Source organism: Monodelphis domestica, chromosome 8, assembly GCF_027887165.1.
Source record: "Monodelphis domestica isolate mMonDom1 chromosome 8, mMonDom1.pri, whole genome shotgun sequence".
NCBI classification, from domain to species: domain Eukaryota; kingdom Metazoa; phylum Chordata; class Mammalia; order Didelphimorphia; family Didelphidae; genus Monodelphis; species Monodelphis domestica.
The window spans coordinates 19658397-19678429 of NC_077234.1; the positions used below are offsets into that span (position 1 = coordinate 19658397).

General features: G+C 46.8%; 1 protein-coding gene across 7 annotated transcripts in view; it reads left to right on the plus strand.

Moving 5' to 3' along the window:
* RSRC1 (arginine and serine rich coiled-coil 1) overlaps positions 1–19599 on the plus strand; it is a 422496-nt gene extending 402897 nt beyond the window's left edge. For all 7 annotated transcript variants that reach the window (XM_056807600.1, XM_056807599.1, XM_056807601.1 and 4 more), the window contains 3 exons: positions 13599–13705; positions 19061–19207; positions 19395–19599. In XM_056807600.1, the coding sequence (XP_056663578.1) occupies positions 13599–13705; positions 19061–19207; positions 19395–19487 (347 nt within the window). In that variant the 3' untranslated portion in view covers positions 19488–19599. The remainder of the gene's footprint in view (positions 1–13598; positions 13706–19060; positions 19208–19394) is intronic.
* The last annotated feature ends 434 nt before the right edge of the window (positions 19600–20033 follow it).

Genomic DNA, 20033 nt, shown 5'->3' on the forward strand with positions numbered 1-20033 from the left:
TATTAATTTGAGTGGTTAAAACTGGTGAATTGAGTCTTCATAAATGTGTTATGAGGGGGCAGCTGGGTAGCTCAGTGGATTGAGAGCCAGGCCCAGAGACAAGAGGTCTTGGGTTTAAATCTGGTCTCAGACACTTCCTACCTGTGTGACCCCGTGCAGGTCATTTAACCCCCATTGCTTAGCCCTTACCACTCTTCTGATTTGAAACCAATACACAATATTGTATTGGTAAGGAAGGTAAGGTTTTAAAAAATTAAATAAATAAAATAAAATAAATGTATTATGATCTAGAACTTCCCCTTCCAGAGTGGGACTTCTGCTTTAAAGCCATACAGGCTACCATCTTTTCTGGTGGAATTCTGTTTTGCTTTTCCATTCTGTTATCACTTAAAGAAAGAAGAATGAACTTATAGGCTTTCTATCTGAGGTTTATTACTACTTCAAAAGTTATTTTATTTTTAGGAGACTGATACCCTGTGGGCAAGGTCAGCCTCAGTCCTCTCTTCCAGTGGATTTCTCTCTCTTCCTCCTTTTTGGCTGTGATAACTGTTTCCTCCGACATGAGACTGACTCCATTTATGGCTCATTGAGATTGGGCATGCAGTTTATATTTTCCTACAGCATTGCTGCTCTGTTATATATACTTCTTCATTCAAAAAAAATGCCAACCTTGTAATATTTACTAAATTTCTTCATGGTTTTCAGAAGTTCAGATGAAGTACAGTTTTTTTTTTTACCATATCATTAGTTTGTTCTTGAAAGAGAGATTCCTCCACGTATTCTCCCATCATCTCAATAATTCAGAAATTTGCTTAATGGCCTGTGATGATCCTTTTAGATTTAAAATTCTATTTTTGAAGCACATTTCTATTAAAAGAGTGTGCTCTGTAGCTGGGTTGAGCCCCAGGACAGAATTTATGTGAGGACCCAGAGAAGAAGTCAGATAGGCTGAGGTCTGGATGGTTTGTGACCTGCACCATTAAAAGAAGTACTCACAGAAATGCGATCATAGATCCACTGAAGATTGAGAGTTGACATTGATAGAGCTTTGAGGTTTGCAAAGTGGTTCATGTATAATATACATACAGTAATCCTTCTTATCCATGGTCTCAGGCACCCGAGGTCATTCCATGAGAAGGAGGGAGACCGGAGGGGGGCTGCCACTGACAGGGAGTTTGGGCCCTGGAGGACCACCCACGGCAGTAGTCTGCAGGTGGCAGTGGTCTCTCCATGCTTCAGTTCTTCAGCTTTCACTTTCAGGGAGCAGTTCGTTTGGGGAGGAGGACTCAGGAGCCCAGAGCCAAGGGGGCTGGAGTGGAGAGAAAGCACAGCACTCTGCAGTCAAGTTAATATAGGGGTTAAAAGTTAAATTGAGAACTGCCTGTGGTTTCAGGCAACTACGAGGAATCTCGAAAACATATTCCCGATGGATAAGGGGGGAACCAGTGTCTAATACTGAATAACAATGCACTTTATTATTGCTGTATTTAATATTGGTAACGTAGATCACATAGATGGGTCAGCAGGTGTTTGTTTATATCTGTGGTTTCCGCCATCCATGGAAGGTGTTGGAATGAATCCCCTGTGAATGCAGGACCCTGCTCTATGGATGTACAGAAATGTCGATGGAAAATTGGGATTTTCATGATATGTAAAGACAATTGAAAGTGCCAAGATAAAATGTATTATCATGCATCAGACTTTTAATTCTGATTACTGAGGCTTATAGATTTATAGTCTTATGGAATTCTCTGCCCTTTGATCACTTTGAACTTCATAGCATAGGTTTTAACCCCCAAAAGCAAAAGTATCTATAGATGAATCCACTTCCTTTAGGTTTTATAGCTTATCTGGACTTCAAAAATCCTGAAAGCAGTTCCGTCACATAACCACCTTCCAGATGTGCTTAGGGTGACCATTTTCCCTGCCTTTAGAAGTCCGTTGGCCTACTGAATCCAATCCAGAAAATCAGTTTTTCTTGCAAATGAAAGTTAAATAAGGATAAAATTATCACAAAAGGCAACACAAAGCAAAGTTAAACCCTTTTTCATTGCCTCTGATTTGAAAGTTTTCTTGTGGTTAAATCAGTGCCTTCTAGATCTTTTTTGATTGACACATGCTATAAAACTATGGATTAGAATGGAAAAGCATTTGTCAAGCATATACAATGTGCCAAGCAGTGTGCTAAGAGAGAGGAATACAAACTGAAAAACAGGCCCCAGGTTCCATACTTGACTCTGAATTTTCTCCATTTTGCCTAGACTCCTCACCCCAAAACCCGACAGCCACTTCCTCTGACTGGTCAACTCCCCAGAACCTCAGGGTCCTCCAAGTCTTCTTTCTCTTCCAGAGACTTTCTCCTGACTTTATCTACCATGCCTACACATGGGTAACTGCTTCCTCTCTTTCGACCTCCTTTTGAACCTTCTTTTTAGGTCTTCCCCATTGGACCATGAGCTTCTCGAGGGCCCAGGCTGTCTCTTTGGATGCTTCCATCAGTATTCCCCGTGCTTGGCCTGAGGCCTGGCACTGAGTAAGGACTTGCTAAGTGCTTCTCAACTGGATATTCTAATGGGGGCAGGGGGGGGGGGGGGAGAGAGACACCTCTAAATGAATTCAGGTCTGGGGGCTGTAGCCAACAGGCACACGTTACCCTTTTACAAGGATTGTGGTTGGTGACTCACTGCCCATCCCATGGGGGCCAACAGCAAGACCTTTGGGAAGATGGCAGTGGGCCTGACCATTGAGCCCCAGAAGAGTTCTGAAGAGTCTCCAGAGAGGTGGGGAGTGGGAGCCACAGGGGCCAGCACAGGCAGAGAAGGAGAAGGGCTCCCCTGGGCCCGCTGTGTAGACACAGAGCTCCTCGCTCCACTGGGGAGAGCCAGGGCCCGAAAGGAGTTCCACCTCGGCTTTCTGTGTCTCTGCAACCCCAGCAGCCACATTCCTACAGTGCTGTTCTTCTCATGGACCGTGTCCCCAGGAAGGACTTGCTGCAGTATCTTCGAAAGGAGGCGGCATTTATTCAGCAGGTGTCCATTGAGAGCCCGTCATCTGCGGGGGACTCTGGGAGAGGCAGAAAAGGCTGGCCCTCTCCCGGGAGCTTTGCCCCAGTGGGATGCCCAGAAGTACCTCCATGAGTCTAATGGATGGCTCAAGTAGCAAAGGAGCCCCGGGCTTCAAGGCACTGACCCCAGCTTTGCAACTTGTATCCAACCTGAAACAAGCCTCAGTTTCCTCACGTGTCAAAATGTGAACTCCGTATTCTGTAAGAGACTTTGTAGTTCTGCATCTGTAAGCCCACAGAAGCCTGTGGGACCGCAGACGGGGGATGCGGATGGGCTGGAGTATTCGTGGGATGGTCCTGGAGGGAAGCCAGAAAGGCTCTCCTTCCCCTCCCACGTGGGCCTTGTTGGGGCTCAAGAGGGGGAGAGCTGGTGACCGGTAGTGCCCTTCCCTCTCAGGGCACCCCCCTCAGCCTCTCCAAGCTGTGCACCGCCCGAATGGCTCTCGCGCTGGGCACACAGGAAGCCCCTCAGACAGGCGTGCTAGCTGGTGACCCTCCCTGAGGTCCTCTTTCCGGCTCCAAATCCAGTGTTCTTCCTTTGTGCCGCGAGCAGGACTGCGGAGCCCTCCCTGTGCACTGGAGAGGAAAGGGGGCGCTGGTTTTTAAGCATGAGCACGGGGTTCAAGGAAAAGGAGCCAGGTCGCTTCTATTTCAGTCAAACTGCTGCCTCTAAGTAGCCGTGTTAGCTCAAGCCTTGTGGAAATGTGCCGTCTTGGTTTTTGTAGAAAGTGAGATTCGAGCCCGCAAGCTCGTTGCGTTTTGCCCATAAGAACGCTTGCTATTTTAAACCTCTCTGCACCACCGCCAGATGAATGGGTGAGATTTCGTCTCTCTTTCCACCCATATTGTAACGAAGATGGTTTGATGTGTGCACATATCTATTATAGACCTATTTGGCCAAAAATTGAAACTACACAGGCAGCTCTGGGTGTTGGCGGCATGGAAAGGTTATTGGGGATACAAAGATATAAAAGATAGAAGAACCCAGTAATTGCCTTTAAGATCAGAGCACAAAGCATTACTTTGGATTTTACAAGGCCAGCCAGCAACAAAAGAGCAGTAATTTATGAGCTCAGCGTAAAAGAATAGCATAATTGCATTAAAAATTAATGCTAATGAACACTAAAATGGGGAAGGTGGTTATGATGAAAGTTTGTATTCATCTTCCCTGGGTTGAATGATGGCTAGTGGCTTGATTAATGGCTTAATTTCTATCAATTAGCGGGGGAAAATCTCCTGTGAGACAAGGGTAAATTGAGCATTGAATTACATATCTTGCTTTTGTGTGCTGAGAAAAAAGAGCTGCGTATCTCTGATATTAGCCACAGTGACAAATGTGGTGTGCCCTGCAGTGTCTGCATTAGCTCTCCTGACAGGCCAGTTGTGTGTGGTTATGGGGTGTTTGGAGATGGCTGGCAGACAGCATTCCCTGCTAGGGCCTTAGAAACATACAACTCTTCCATCTATAGAATTTTAATTAGAGTCAATAAGAATTCCAGAATTAAAATGGACAGCTAACAGCAACAGCAGAGTCTGTATTCTGCCCTTTTAATCTGGTGCATCTCAAGCCAGATTCCTTTATTCTGTCTATTAAAAGAAGAAAAACACCCAGCAGCTATAAATGACTTGTTATTTCTTACCACTTTATTAGCTTAGACTTGATAACCTATATTTGTTATCATTATCTGTAGCTTAGACAGAACAAGCCTCTGGGACTGAGGTATTCGGAGACCAAGTGGTGGTAAACAGATTCAAATTTTACCCCAAGTTAGTTTTGATGTGGGATATTTAAAGATACACAAGGAAAGCATAACAGGCATCCACTTTTTTGTCACTAAACTTCCAAATCTGACTTTTCTGGGGAAATTACATTAAATCTCCTTGAAGAATAAAACATAAACCAAAATGGACGTGTGTCCGTGGCTCAACAGCTTCTGACTCTCTGGATAAGACTGAGGAAAAGAAAAACCAAGGGAGGAAAAGAAGTAGGGGGGATTTCTGTTTGGTCTCAGCCACATTCAGAACGTTGTATTAATACAATACACAGGCTATCCCAGAATAAAAGGAATGCTTATTTCAAAATGACTGATCCTTACAAAGACTAAAGTTTTTTTCAAGGCTTAATAAGGTCCAGATAATCTAATGATTATGCATTCTTAAATCCTTGATGGAGATTGTGGGTAAGGGGAATATCCATTGTCCTTTGAAAAGTTTTCAAACATTAGGGCTGGCTGGGTTCTCTGGGCAGGGACCTACTCAGCCCAGAAGAGCTTGAAAATCAGGTTGTCAATGTTCTACTCTGCTTTATAGGAATTAGTTTAAATGCAGACTGGGTTTGCAAAGAAGAAATATTCAGAGAGGGTAAAGAGAAAATAGGATTTATTATTTAATGTGATCGTGTACATCCATTGATGGTTACAGAATAATAGAGACAGAATTAAGATTTAGGTTAGCCACGATAAAAAAGTCATTGGTTATTCTTCTAGTGAATAAGAGCCATGACTGCAAAATAAATAGAACAAATCTACATTCTTAGGATATTATCACTACTCTCAACACCGAAGGAAAGGAGTGAAACCTTGGCTTGGAATTCAAGCTCGGAGTCCTGTAGCCCTGTTTGACTCTTCCCTTCTTCCCCATCCCTCTATCTCCACTCCTACAACCACCGGAAGCTGCTCAGTCTTTTTCTTCCAGCTGGTCTTCCTACACAAAAATAAAAACGGCTTCAGTTTTCTCATCCATAAAATGGGGACAAAAATGCGGATAGGCCCTGCGTCCCTGGTTTGTGGCGAGGCTCAAATGAGACTATGTAAGTAAAGTGTTTGGCAGACTTGGAAGGCCTCCTGGTAAATGGCACTGACCTGTGGAATGGTCCTCGCTGGGCCTCTTTGAGGCGCTCTCCGATCTGACTGGGGCGCTTCCAGCCAACTTCACACACTCCCATTTGCGAATCGTCCTCCAAGTGGAGTATTTCAAGTTGACGTCTCCCCCCTCCCCCCGCTGCCCGCGCCATCCCCCCCAAGGCTGTCCGACCCTCCTCTTTCCGGGCCCTCTGCCTGGTGGTGTCCTTCTCTGTAGAGAGGCCGCCTCCCCCTTCCCGTAGCCCTCGAGCTCCCGAGGACAGACTCCAGAATTCATCACAGCTCGGGGTGTCTGTTACATCTGACGGCGGGACGCGTGTGCCGCTTGCTCCCCCAAAAGCTACCTGGCCCTGTAAGTCTCTTGAATGAACCTTCTGGGACTCGGCCACTGCTGGCCGCCTCGGAGCCTCCCGAGCCCAGATTAGGCAGAGCCGAGTTTCCCGCGGGGAGGGCCACTTTATCACGATTATCATCAGTCGAGCACGGGATCACCCATTGGTCCACTCCCCGTAAGCCAGGGCGCGAGCGCGGTAAGTGGAGGACGGCTGGCCACAGTCCCTTTGGGAGGACTCTATGGCGCCACAGCGACTGTCCCGGCACGAAGCCCCTCCGCGGCGGGAAGAGCCTCGGGAAGCTCCGAGCATGGAAGAAGGGAGCCGCGGGGCCCCTCCCGCGAACCAGGAGAACGGGCCATAGTGATGGCCTCACCCTGAACCACTCAGCAGGTGCTCGGGGCACATGCAGGCAGAGGCGCTCCCGGGCCAGGCGGAGTCTCCACTGGGAAACTGCTTCACCATTCCAGCGGAACGGACTTCGGAGCACCAGGTTCTCAAGGCCGCCCCGCGCAGGCTCCGCTCCGCAGCTCTAGAGCCGTCCTGGGGGCTTCGCCTGGGGGTCACGAGACAGGAGAAGACACGCAGAGTCGGGGTCCTCCAGGGGCTGCAGGCCGTCGCATGGCGCGCGTGGGACTCTTGTTCCCACAAACTAACTTGTATGAGATGCCACTTCTCGGGGCCTCCCTGGGCGTTGGCACACGGTCACGGGGACTAAATGCTTACTGATGAATCCACCGATGACGGCTGAGCCCTCTGCAAAATAAAGCCCTGGGGAAGGCAATCAGAGGGAGCCTTCTGGCCCCAGCACTTGGTCTTTGCTAGGACGCGTGCCAAGCGCAGATGGCGCTGTTCTAAAGACTCAGCGCGGAGGAAGCGCCTGGAGAGGGAAGCCTTTTGGCCGGAAGTGCCGGCTTTTCTTTTTCAGGAAGTGGAGGCTACCGTGATGCCTGACACTCTCCCGGCCCATAACTGTCCTCCAAAGCGTGTTCCTCCTCGTGGGCCGGCCCCTCACGGGAACTCGGCTCCACACAGAACAGGCCTTCTTAACGGAAGTGCTACCAGGGACCTCCCTGATCGCCAAGGCCTGGGCCGCGGAGTAAGCGCCCATCGAGGGGCAGCCTCACACCCAGCTCCAGAAACCATTCGGACTCGGGAACGACAGTGGTGTCGAAACAGGCACACAGTACAAGCTGGACGTTGGACCTGTGCCTCGAACATGATATCAAAACAACCCCAAACTAGATCTGTTTAAAAATGTGGATGGCAAAATGATGTAATTGCAAAAAATTAGAAATATCCTAAAAAGCCAGCAACAAGCTAAACAAATTGTGGCTTTAATGTAATAGGATACTTTTAGGTAAGGAAGACCAACAAGAGTGGGAAATAGCACAAAATAAAGAGCTTTGGGGGGAAATGGGGGTGGTGAACAATGAAGTGCATACTACAAGGAAATCACATGGGAGGAAACATGAATTAGAACGAACCAAGAGGATTTAGAGACTGTGACTGATCAGTAGCATTTGTGCTACTTTAGCAATTAAATTAATTAAATATAAAAAGTTAGCAGCTAGATGGTACAGTGGATAGAGCACCCCACCTGGAGTTAGCACCCTGACCAAAGTTCAAAAACAACCTCAGGCATTTTCCAACTGTATGATACTGAGAAGGAAATGGCAAAGCACTACCAGTATTTTTGCCAAGAAAACCCCAAATGGGGTTACAAAAATTCAGTTACATTTCAACAACAATGACAAAAAACCCCAGCAAGTTTATTTAGTTCATTGAAATGATTTTCAATATTAAACTTTACATAAAATCCTATTTAAATCATAATGTAGCACAAATATGAGGATCAGTTTTGTATATCTAAGCATGCAAAATTTGTAAATAAGCAAGGGGGGGAATACCTAATATAGAATTTATGGTAATTTGTCTTTGTTTTTATATCCCACTCATTTCTTTTTTTTTTTCATAATTTTACTGATCTATTTTGAATTTACATTACCTAAATTTCTCCCAGTTTATCTCACCTGAAAACCATCCCAAATAAAGAGGCAGAAAAATCAGCAAAACTATGAATATACTGAAAAAGTCTGAAAATATAGTGTCCCTTACCTGTGGAGATCTCTCCTTCTCCTGTGCTGATCTTGGTAATCCCTCCATGGCTACTGTCCCTAGTCTCATGCTTGTAGTTCTTTCCACGTCCATCGTTACTTTCTGTATCATTTTCTTGTCTCCTCTGTTCATGTAAGTCTTTCCATGTTTCTCTCATCATCATTTCTGGTCCTTTCTCTCAGCGTAGTCACATTCCGTTACATCCACGCACCGTCTGCTTCCCTCATCCACGGGCAGAAGGAATGCCTTGCACACTCCAGGAGCCTCAGAACTTCGATCTTCTCCTTGATCACTGGGGGCCCCATGGAGGCTTTGCTCTTCTCCGTGATCACTGGGGGCCCCATGGTGGCTTCTCTCTTCTCCGTGATCACTGGGGGCCCCATGGTGGCTTCTCTCTTCTCCATGATCACTGGGGGCCCCATGGTGGCTTCTCTCTTCTCTGTGATCACTGGGGGCCCCATGGTGGCTTCTCTCTTCTCCGTGATCACTGGGGGCCCCATGGTGGCTTCTCTCTTTTCCATGATCACTGGGGGCCCCATGGTGGCTTCTCTCTTCTCCGTGATCACTGGGGGCCCCATGGTGGCTTCTCTCCTCTCTGTGATCACTGGGGGCCCCATGGTAGCTCTCCAGGCCAAAACATTTTAGTTCCTTTATTTACTTCATTGCTTTCCAGAGTGGCTGTGATGCTTCGACGCTCCGCCAGAAGGACCCTGAGCCTGTCTTCCACCAGCCTTTGTGCATCGATGATGCTCCTCTTTGGCACACGTGCCAATCTGCTGGTGCTGAGGTGACATCTCAGGGTTACTTGGATTTGCATTTCTCTCATTATTTCTGTTGGGAGCATGCTTCTGGGTGGTGATTAATAGTTTGTAATCCATATTTTGAGAAAATCTTTTTGGTCCCTTATCTTTTGAGGATCTCTCATTTCTTGAGCTGGTGCAGTAGACAGAATACGGGGTCTGGAATCTGAGTTCAAATCCAGCCTCTGACCTAGGTGTGTGACCCTAGCCAAGTCATTTAGCCCCATTTGCCTATTTGCCAATGTTTCCTCTTCTGTAAAATGAACTAGAGAAATAAATTACAAATCATTCCAATATCTTTGCCAAGAAAACCCCAAATCGGGTCACAAAGAGGCAGAAATGACTCAACAACATTTCTTGATAGGCCGCCTAATCAGCCAACCTGACCCCTCTTTTGTAACAAAGAAAAACAGGCAAAAACAGCGGGCCCAATGACCTCATCTGACAGAGTATGTAACATTCTGTACTAGGCGTCCCCCACCTTTCTAAGAAAAAGCACAGGGAGAGGCATTTCTTTTTCTGTCCCCAAGACCAAGATTTGTCGGGATAATTACCCAGCATTCAGCTTGGCCTTACTAATACATTGTATTTTGAAAAGGAATCGTCATTAAATCCTTCTATGTGCCCCTTTTTTCTCTATAGCTAAGCTAACGGAGAGCAGCCTCTGGCAGGCACTACCAAACAGTGTAGACTTCATGACACATTAATGTCTCTCATCTGAAGACTCAGAGAATCTCAGAGCAGCCCGTCACTAGGTTGAAGACAATTGGGGAGAATTTTTCAGTCCCCAGAAACTCATGGAAACCATCTTCTAAGTTGTGGAAGGACTGAAATCTGTGTCAATATACAGTAGCCACACTGATGAAATCATAGATCTTTCCAATAGATTTAGGGAAAAGCTGGAAATGTGTCTTATTCAAAGGTAGTGCGCCCATGGTTTTTAAATATACAAATAAGCTTTATGGCAGGAATTCTTAACTCTTTTTTATACCATGGAATTCCTGCAGTCCAATGAAATCTATGGATTCCTCAAAATAATGTTTTTAAATGCATAAATTAAAATATGTCAGATGATAAAGCAAACCAATATGCTCAAATATAGTAAGCAGAAAAATATTTTTAAGTTCATGGACCCCAGGTTAAGAACAGCAGCTACATGAGGATCTTTGCCACTTATTAAAAAAAAAAAATCTAGTGAAGTATCACTTTAGCATGAAAGTTAGTTACTATTTCATCCGCAGTGTTTATAAATCACTTGAAATACACAGAGAACCTTTCCAATTCACGTGAACCAATTACTATTTCTAATGGCCAAATTATACACTCAAAAGAAATTTCAAAGATATTTCCATTGTTAAATAGTTTAATCTGAAAACAATATATGCTTTTTTGTTACTCATGTCATTTTGAAAATATATTTAAAGATAAAGAATATAAAGGTCATCATTGCCCAGTACAAAGAAAGATAATACAAGAATTAACTTGGTAATTGTGTGGTCAAAATACTCCGATGTGATGAAGCATGTTTAATTTGGGGGAATTCATTAAGCATTAATATTCTGAAAGTCCACTGATACCAAGATTTCAGGGTGGATGTGTTCAAATAGTGTGCTTTTTCCAAATACATTTGTTGACTTTTTTTTCCTTTTTCTGCAACATCTTGTCTGATAATGCCATCTGCTGTTTTCATTGGAGCATTGCTACCCAATTTGGAACCATTGGCTTATGCATGCTGTTTATCCATAAATAATGTGAAAATAGACACAATGAAGGCTTGTAACAGGTCCCTATAATTTTTATTAACTACAAGTATGTGTTATTATTTGTTAATATTTTTCAAATAAATCTACATGTTAATGTTGCATTATCTGACATTAACTCCTGATTGTAACACAAAGCTTACTTATTATAAGCAGGAAGAACCTTTTTATATATGTAAAAATAGCCTCAACAATAACTAATGAAATATTTAATTTTGTTTTTTCACTATGAAGAGAGTAAAAGGATTTGCTGTGCAGTGAGTTAGTATTGATTTTTTTGTCTGTATCCTCTTAGCTTTCTGACTCCATTATTTTTTATTTTACTATGAAATACATACCCCTCCTACTGACATCTGACAAACAACATATGGAAGTCATTTTATCCACCAATAATGTGTTTGTCAGAAAGTATCACACACTAATGGATTGTGCTTCCTTCCAGTCCATTTTTACCATGTTAATGTCGTTGATTACTCTCAAAACCTTCTGAGATTTTGATTCTGTCCATAACTATCAGTTCTTGCCTGATTCATACAATTGTTTGAAAAAATTCATAATGCCAGAGATTTAAACAATGGTCAGTTTTTAACATTTTCTACACATTTGAGGCCACAGGCATTTATTAAAGGCATGGGGATCAGCAGGTGCTAGCATTCTCTAGAATTTGTATATTTAACCAAACATAAAGTAAGAGACAGAATTAGGCTTTTTAAACTATGAGCCTGTATGTTTCCTAAAAGGATACGCAAAAGGTTAGGAGAGAAAACTGAGGCAGCCAGGGCTAGAACTGCTCATGTGCATCTGAGGAAATATAAAGCATGTTCTAGAAACTTATGTGTTCAGATCACCGAAAATTAAACTCATAAAACATGAAAACATGAATTTCATGTAGACAGTGGTCCTTTTGGCCAGGAATATATTCATGAGACCTTCCTGCTATTGCTACAGTTGTTTCCACATGAAAAGGCTGTAGGCTCTCCCCTCATTTCTTTTTCCTATCTTGGGGTAGGTGATCTAGCCTTCTGCTATCTGTCCTGTCACTTTGTTATTTCTGAATTGACTTTTCCAGAAGCACAAAGAAGATAATGTTCTGTTGCCTTCTAATCTTTCTGTGCCCTGTCTTTCTCCTTGCCTCCCTTCTGGTGCTTCCCCTTGTCATCTCTTTAAGCATTCGGTCCCTTTGGCCAACTTCTGCAGTGACACTTTTATGAGTGCTCCAAGCTGGTAATGTGCCCAGAGTGAAAGCCACAAACACTACAAGCTTTAGCTGTCAAGAACTGTTTGTGCTCTCACCCCTGACATCTGGGGATGCACTTTGCAAACCCAGATGAGGAAATGTGGCTGATTTTTCCAGCAGAGGGAGAAAATCCATAAATTCAAATCATTCAGCATTTCCAAGATAGTCCCAAAGTCTAAAGATAGATCTTACTAGTTCTGATCTCAATTCTTCTTACTGGGAAATGACCTTCACACTCAAGCATCACTCATGCTTATTCTCTAGTAAAAATAAAAAATTGGGTCATGTAGAATAGCATATATTATGACTTTTATCGGGATATGTAAAATAACTCTGAGTGGATTCATTGCATATATCAATACAACCATGTGTGGGTGGGCTCCTCTTCTAAAGTTCTCCTTCAGTGGCTCATAGACATGACCTGACCTTTCTAAAGCTAATCCTAAGAGTCTAGTGGGACTGACCAAGCTAGAAAGTTGAGGCTCCAAGCAGGAAGAGTCATCACTCCTGTAGGGACCACCACATGATGAATTCTGGAAATACTATTCAGGGAGGACAGGGATTGCCTTCTTTATCCATGAAGGGAATATCCATACCAGTAGAATCACCTCTCTTTCCTCCCATCCTAACCATGCTTTAGAATGCCATAAAAATAAAAGTCCTGCTAAAGGTTAGAATAGTTTTTGTGAAATGTATTATTTGCATGTCTAGAGAAATTTCCTACAGGAAAAAAAAAACTTTTTATATTCTTCTTTAAGTGATTTATACACAGAAATTTGAAAAGCAGAAACTAAAAATCCCTTTCAAAGAAAAAATACAAGCTAAAGTGAAGTTATTAGAAAGTCTCTTTTTTTAAAACTCTGTCATGGTTGCCTATCGTCAGTTCTTAATAAATATCTTGATTTAATTGGTGACAAATATCTTTATTTCCTTATCAAATCTAAAACTATTTCCATGGGTCATAGCTCTCACTCACATTTTCTAAGTGCCATGATCAAGAAAATGGTAGCTGCTAATTCATCTTATTGAAAACATGAGCTAGAATGTGGAATCTATGATGTAGTTTATGAACTTTGAAGAGACTTTTTCCCACTGACCTAGCTTATGAAAGAACAAAATATCCTTCCACAAGATTAACACAGACCCACTAGGATCATTGTTGATGGTGATACTTTCTCAGGAAAACTTCCCATTTCCAATAAAACCCTTACTTTGCTCTTTGGTAATATCAGTCTGCAATCTTCAGTCCCTCATTTGTTGTGCACTGGATGAGAATTTCTTTGTGACAGGTTAGATTAGATGCTTTGACCTCACCCCCAGTTCATATTTATAAGTAATAAAACATTTTCAGAAGACATTTCATAGACAGCATCGATCACAAGCCTTCCTAAAATATGTTGACAGTGTGTATACACTCTTTTTGTAGACCAAGCCACCCTCGTAGAGCAAGTGAAACGCGTCAAAGAAATTGAAGCAATCGAAAGCGACTGCTTTGTTCAGCAGACATTCAGATCGAGTAAAGAAGTCAGGAAGGTAAGTTCCCCTTCTCCCTGCCCCCAGCTGTTGCAAGGAACCCTTAGATTCCAGCTGAGGAAGGTCCATGGAAATGCATGTGGCCCCAAGTAGAAATACCAGCCATTGGCCTTCAAGTGTCCATACGGAGGAGATGCTCTGGACACACTGTGGCAGACGTATGATGCGGAGCGTGTGTCCAGGAACAAGCTGAACAGTTGTGCTGAGAACACAAGTTTTATTCTGGTTGTATTTTTATTTTTAAATTGCCACAGTAGGCAGATGGTAGGATTCCATGCCAGTAGATGAGAATTTACACTATGACCGAGTCGTCGTCTTTTCAGACCTTTCCAACAAATGGTTATTAGAAGGAAAGTTGTATGACATTGCTTGGTCCTTTCTTTGGTGACGACAGTCCTGTCCCATTTCTTAAAGCATTATTGCCCAGACAGTGACTGTAAGAAGTCCAGAGGAAAGTGGTTCATCCTCTCAGCACAGGTGGATTACAGTTGTTCAGTTCTAGTAAAAGAAGCTATTGCTAAGTCCTGTCTTTTCTGTTGACTATTTCATGTCACTGAGGGTTATTAGAACAGCTGAGAAGTCATTAAAAGATTTATTTCTTCCTTTAAGAAAAGTTTCTTCTAAAACGAATAACTCTTGGATAAAAAAAAATATTTTTTGATAGACATGTGGTCATGAAGACATAATTTGTGATGTTTATCAGAAATATTTTCTTTGAACATTTTTCATCATTTCTGGTTCTCAAAATTTTATATGCATCAGGAGATAGTTGTAGCTTAGGAATCATTAGAGTCAAGTGGTTAGTGACGAAATCATGAATATTGGTCAGCTAACCCCCTGCCTCAGACTGAGAGTACATCGCTTAAAAGACTTCTGGAACTGTGGAGGCCTTCCAGCCAATAATCAGTCAGTAAATAGTTATGAAGCCCCTACTATGCTCCAGACACTGGACCAAGCCTGAAGATGGTCATCCCTCTTCCTTTATCCCTGTCTTCCCAGCTTACCATTCACTTTCCTCCCTTGATGGTCTTGACACTGTGTAATCAGTTCAGCCAAGCTCTGTCCTTCAGCCTTCAAATTCCTTCCACTTCCTCTGCCTCTACTCCTGAGCCCTTCAGTGTGTAAAAATTAAATTAGTCTCTACTGATAAAAATATATTTTATGAGGTTTATTAAAGATTATTAAAAATCAAGGAAATAAAATACAAAATAAGAAAAGCACATGCCTAGGGCTGGTTAGCCCATTCACAATTCACTTACTACATCTTGCGTGCCGAATAGAGAGGAGACACACGTGCTTAGAAGCAGAAGAGCGAGCTTGGGAGGCAGATGCCCTTTAAATACTAAATTGTGTTCTCCAACTCAGGTGAGGACTCAGGTGAGATTATAGCGAATTCTGGGAAGTACCAAGGACTTTGGGGATTGAAGTCCAGGGTTCAAATCTCCATTTTACAAGTGCCACTGTAGAAAATAACACACAACTCTGCAAGCCCTCTGTTCTGCCGCTCTGACTCTCACGCTGCCTGCCATCCTGAGCCATTTTTCTCTTCAGCCGTCCTTATCTTAGCAGATTGTCCCCCGCCTTCCTTACTAACAAGACCAGTGCAGTCTCTCTCCAGTGTTCTCATTTCCCTCTCCCATCTCTCGGAAGCCCTCCTCCGAGTCATCCTTTCTCTTCTCCTTTGGTTCCTTCTCTTGGGAAGAAGCAGCTTCTCTGTTACCATGAAGCTACTCCATCTCCCTCCCTCAGTTCCTAGCCCCCCCTGATGTGTGGCTTTCATCCCTGAGGGTAGGAGCCATCTTTCTTCCTTGTATTTATCTACCTAGCACTTAGCAAAGGACCTGGCATATGGTCAGTGATTAATAAATGCTTTCATTCCTTTCTATCGATGGGCCTTCTCCACTGTCAGCAGCGATGCTTTAAAAAAACAATAACATGGAAACAGCCTTTGTTTGAGCAGGCAGGCCCTCCAGCTCTCCGCCTTTCTGTGCTCCCCCAAGCAGCAGCCACCCTCCAAGGCCACTTCCTCACTTCCTGACCCGCAACTCTCCTAACGTCCCCCCATCTCTGAGCTGCTGGGGCCGGGGCGCATTTTTCATTTGTGTTTGTCCTCCTTTGATCCCTCCTCTGTGGTTGAGGGTGGACCGCCCTCTCCAGCTAGCATCTTCCCTTCACTTCTTTGGCACAACTTTCTATGGATTCTCTCTAGAACTGCCCCTTCTGTGTTTCCTTTGCTAGTTTGCTTTCCTCTCCCCACATGCCACAAGCCGGCCTTCTCTCTCCCCTGCTATTCTTATGGGTACTTGGTCCTTCTGTGGGTCCAGTTATCTCTAGGAAGTAACTCCCCAAACACACGCAGCTAGTCTTCATCTCTCTCTAGAACCCCAGGCGTACATCACCAACAGGTCTGCAGGAAGGTCCCCATGGACGCCTCTCAGAGGTCTTCCTTTCCCACTTCAGAAGTCTTAGCAAGCACCAAACATGTGACGGGCACAAAGTGTTTTTGTCCCTCCTGCCCATGCAGGGCAGCAAAAAGAGGTCCTCCGTGGGAAAACAAGCATCTGCTTAAGAAGAGGATCGGCAGGGCTGGAGTCGGGGACCTGGGCTCAAACGTGGCCTCGGACGTTTCCAAGCCATAAAGAAGACGAGGAAGATAGGCCTGAGAGTGGATTTTTAATTTCTGGAAGACATAAAAATAGAGGAATTTGGCTCTTAGAGATGATAGAGCGGGTCTGTTGTTACAAGGAAATCACTTTAAAAGACTGATATATATTAATTTAAGGTCGCCAAGGAATTCAGCTATGTAATTCCTAAATGAAAACTCAAGCCAGCCGTCAGCCTTTTTTGGAGTTTAATTACAATAGGAGCAAGAAAGGAATTAGAGATAGAGAGAGAGAAAAAAGGAGAGAAGGGAATAGGGCTTAAATACCCCTTCTGTTTAGGCTGGGCCAAAAGGCCCAAGCCCTTAGATAGCTGGGGCAAAGAAAAGAGATCAGTCCCTATTACTCACGTGACCAAAATGGAGAAACAGTCTCAGAGGCCCCCACCTTCAGCTTCCTTCAGAGCAAGCTTCTCAGAGTACACTGCCACCTCTCCAATCAACTCCTTCCAGCGCTGCTTCCGGGCCTGCCCCTCCTGGGAGGGCAGCCCTGGGCAGATCCTTCTGTGAGCACGTGTCTACGGAAACCCCCGAGGGCAGGCTGGGAAGGCTCGCCCACATCCTAGAGCGGAGGGACTCTTGTTGAAGGAGCAAGCCCAGGCAGGACTCGGGAAGAAAGAAAGGGGTGGCCGAGGACGCAGAAGACCCCAGTGGGCCTTGATGGCGCAGGGCGGAGGCGGAGGGGCTCTTCTAGGCTAGCAAGGCCTCAAGAGAGCCACAGACTTGGGGATGGGCCGCTGCATGCGGCTTCCTTGGTGCCAGGGAGGACCCGAGCCGGGGCCGGCCTGCACTGGCCCAGGACGCCCTCCCTCCTCCTGCGGAGCGCCTCTCCCCCAGTCCGGGTCAGCCCCTTGTCGCCCCGTCCTGGGGCCCACAGCCAGCTGTGCACGGGCAGCAGAGGGATGAAGAGGCGACCAGACACGGCCCGATTTCTACCCACACGCCAGCCTGCGTCCCAGGCTTCTGCCTGCCTTTCTTCGGAATGTTTTTCCTGCCTGAACATCCCTCTTGGGCTGTTCCTTCCATATTTTCCTTTTGAGAAACTAAATGTTTCTCTTTAAATTCCTTTTGAATTCTGCAGGCCTTCCCTCCTTGAGTTTAATGCGCAGGCGCGCCATCCTCCACCCACAACTCTGGTCGCTCCCTGCAAGTCGGGCATAGTGTGTGCGGAGGGTACTTCTGTCCTCCCGCTCCCTCGTGGCTCCATTCTGTTTCAGACATTTGTTAAATCACCCCCGTTTCCCCCTTTTCTTCCCCCAACTCTGGCTTCTTTGGACCCTGGAAGTCAGCCCCCACTAGGGGGCCACAGCGGCCTCCCCCCCCCCCTTGGTCCTCTCCTGTTTCTCGGGCCCTAAAGGGTGCTGCATAAATCCTATCCTTCACACCCCGCCCCTGGGGCTCCCAGCAGCTCCCCAGAGGTTCTGCTCAAGCTCTTCTTTGTGTGTGTTTTATGGATGCCGCCGGCGCCCCCTCAGGACCCTGCCGGGGACAGTCACCGGATGGAGGCCCCCCTTCTCTCCTGACATGAGAGGAAGGCCCGGAAACGTCCCCATTCGTGCGGGCTCCTGGCTCATGAAAGCAGGCTTCTGGGAAGGGCGCAGGTGCCAAGGAAGCTCCAGGTACCCAAGCTCAGGAAAAGCCCTGAGCGGGGTGGAAACACTGCCTGGGATCGCGTCCATCTTCCCTGTGGGCGCCGCTGTTCCTCCTAGCCAGACGTTTCCCTAAACATTGTTCACGTGTCTAACTAAGCCCATCCTCGTGATCTGGGGAGAAGGGGCCAAACCACGAGGCAGGGGACTTCCTGGCCGCCAGCTGTCCGGACACGCAGAGGCTTTGGGCGCCTCTTCCTCGGAGGTCTGGCAGTCAGCGCTGGACCCTCACGTGGCCCATGTGGAGCCCCCGGACCTATTGTCTAGGGTGGGAATCAGACGGCTTAGAAATGGGGAGCTTTTCCCTTCCGCAGTTTCTTACGGTGCTCCGATGATCCAGAATGAGCCGCCTGGACTCGGCAGCAGCCCCCACCCAGCCGGCCCAATAAGGCCTTGAAGGGTGGCAGAGGAACTGGGCTCCTGGCCCTGTTCCTCCTCTGCAGGGCTAGACAGGCCACCCTCTCCCACTCCTCCCCAGATGGCCTTCGTGGGCGGGAAGGGGAAGGCCGGCGGGGTCCTTTGAGGGTGGCATTTGCCCCGTAGAAGACCAGCTCGGTTTGGGATGCTTGGAGCTAAGATGAAGTGGGACAGCCAGGCTGGGCCGGGGCAGGGGCAGGTGAAGGACCAGCTCTGGGAGAACCCGATCTCCAAGGAACTGGGAGAGCCTGGTCGAAGAGAGCTGTCAGAAGGACCAAAGGGGCTGCGAGGCCTCCGTGTGACGGGCTGAGGGGCTTGGAGCCCGACCACAGGGCCTGGCAGAGCCAGAGGTGGTCAGGTCCAGGCCCCCTTGGTAGAGTGGTCAGCCCATGGAGCCCGTGCGACAGCAGGGACGGCCCAGCATGCACCCAGGGTCCCATGTCTGGGCTGCGATTCAACGGCGCTGCCATCCAGAAGGAAGTGGCTGCCCAGTGGGGTTTGGCCCTTGATGGAGAGCCCTGCCGCACTGTTACCTGGGTAATAAGTGCGCCCCTCCCCCCACGGTCCTTTTGGGGCCTCAGGAGCTGGCGGGCCCAGGATCAGGGGTGACACACTTCTGGTTTTTTCCAGCCCACCGACCCTGGCGAGGGGAAGCAGGAGCCGCCCACGCTAGGCATGGTCCTCACTGACCCACCCCACTTGGAGAAGGAGCCGGAGCCCGGCAGCATCCCAACCGCCATCAAGTACCAGGACGATAACTCGCTGGCTCATCCCAATGTAAGGACGGATGGCAGATTTGGGGGGGGGGGGGGCCACGCAGGGTTAGGCGGAGTCTGGCAGGCCGGACTGGGGGGAGGGGGGGCAGTCAGTCCAGCTCGAGGCTGTGGGGAGGGCGGGGCCTGCGGAGCTGGGAGTCACGTGGGGGCAGCTGAATAGAGTCATTGGTTCTTTTTTTTCCTCACAGCTATTTATTGATAAGGCGGAAGCTGAGGAGAAGTGGTTCAAGAGATTAATTGCCCTTCGCCAAGAACGCCTCATGGGCAGCCCTGTGGCCTGAGTGCCCGGAGCCCCAGCCTTGACTTCTTTAGATACTGTGTTGGGGGGCGCCGATCCGAAAGTGACGGGGATGGGGGGTGGGGTTTGTTCAATAAAGTAGCCATTTCAGCCCATTTTCTCTTCCTGCTTTTCCTCCACAGTTAAAGTGAGGGAAACCCAGAGACACTGCACCCCCCCAGGAGAGCTTCCTCCACCCCCTGCTGGGACTGTACCTTCGGCACCTGGGTGGGAGGGGGGGGCAGGGGGCGGCACATCATGGGTCAAGACCTAACTCCCCCCCTCCTCACTGACAGTCATCTAGCCCAGCCAGACCTGCTGGCTTCCTGGGGGGAGGGGGGGGCCCGCCAGGTTAATCCCTTCCCCTCTACCTCAGAATCAATGCTGTGTAAAGGTTCCAAGGCAGAAGAGAGGTCAGGGCTGGGCAGTGGCGATTAGGTGACTGGCCCAGGGTCACCCAGCTAGGAAGGGTCTGGCTAAATTGGAACCCAGGACCTCCCAGCTTTAGACCTGACTCTCCATCCAGTGGAGCTGCCATTCTGATTGGCAG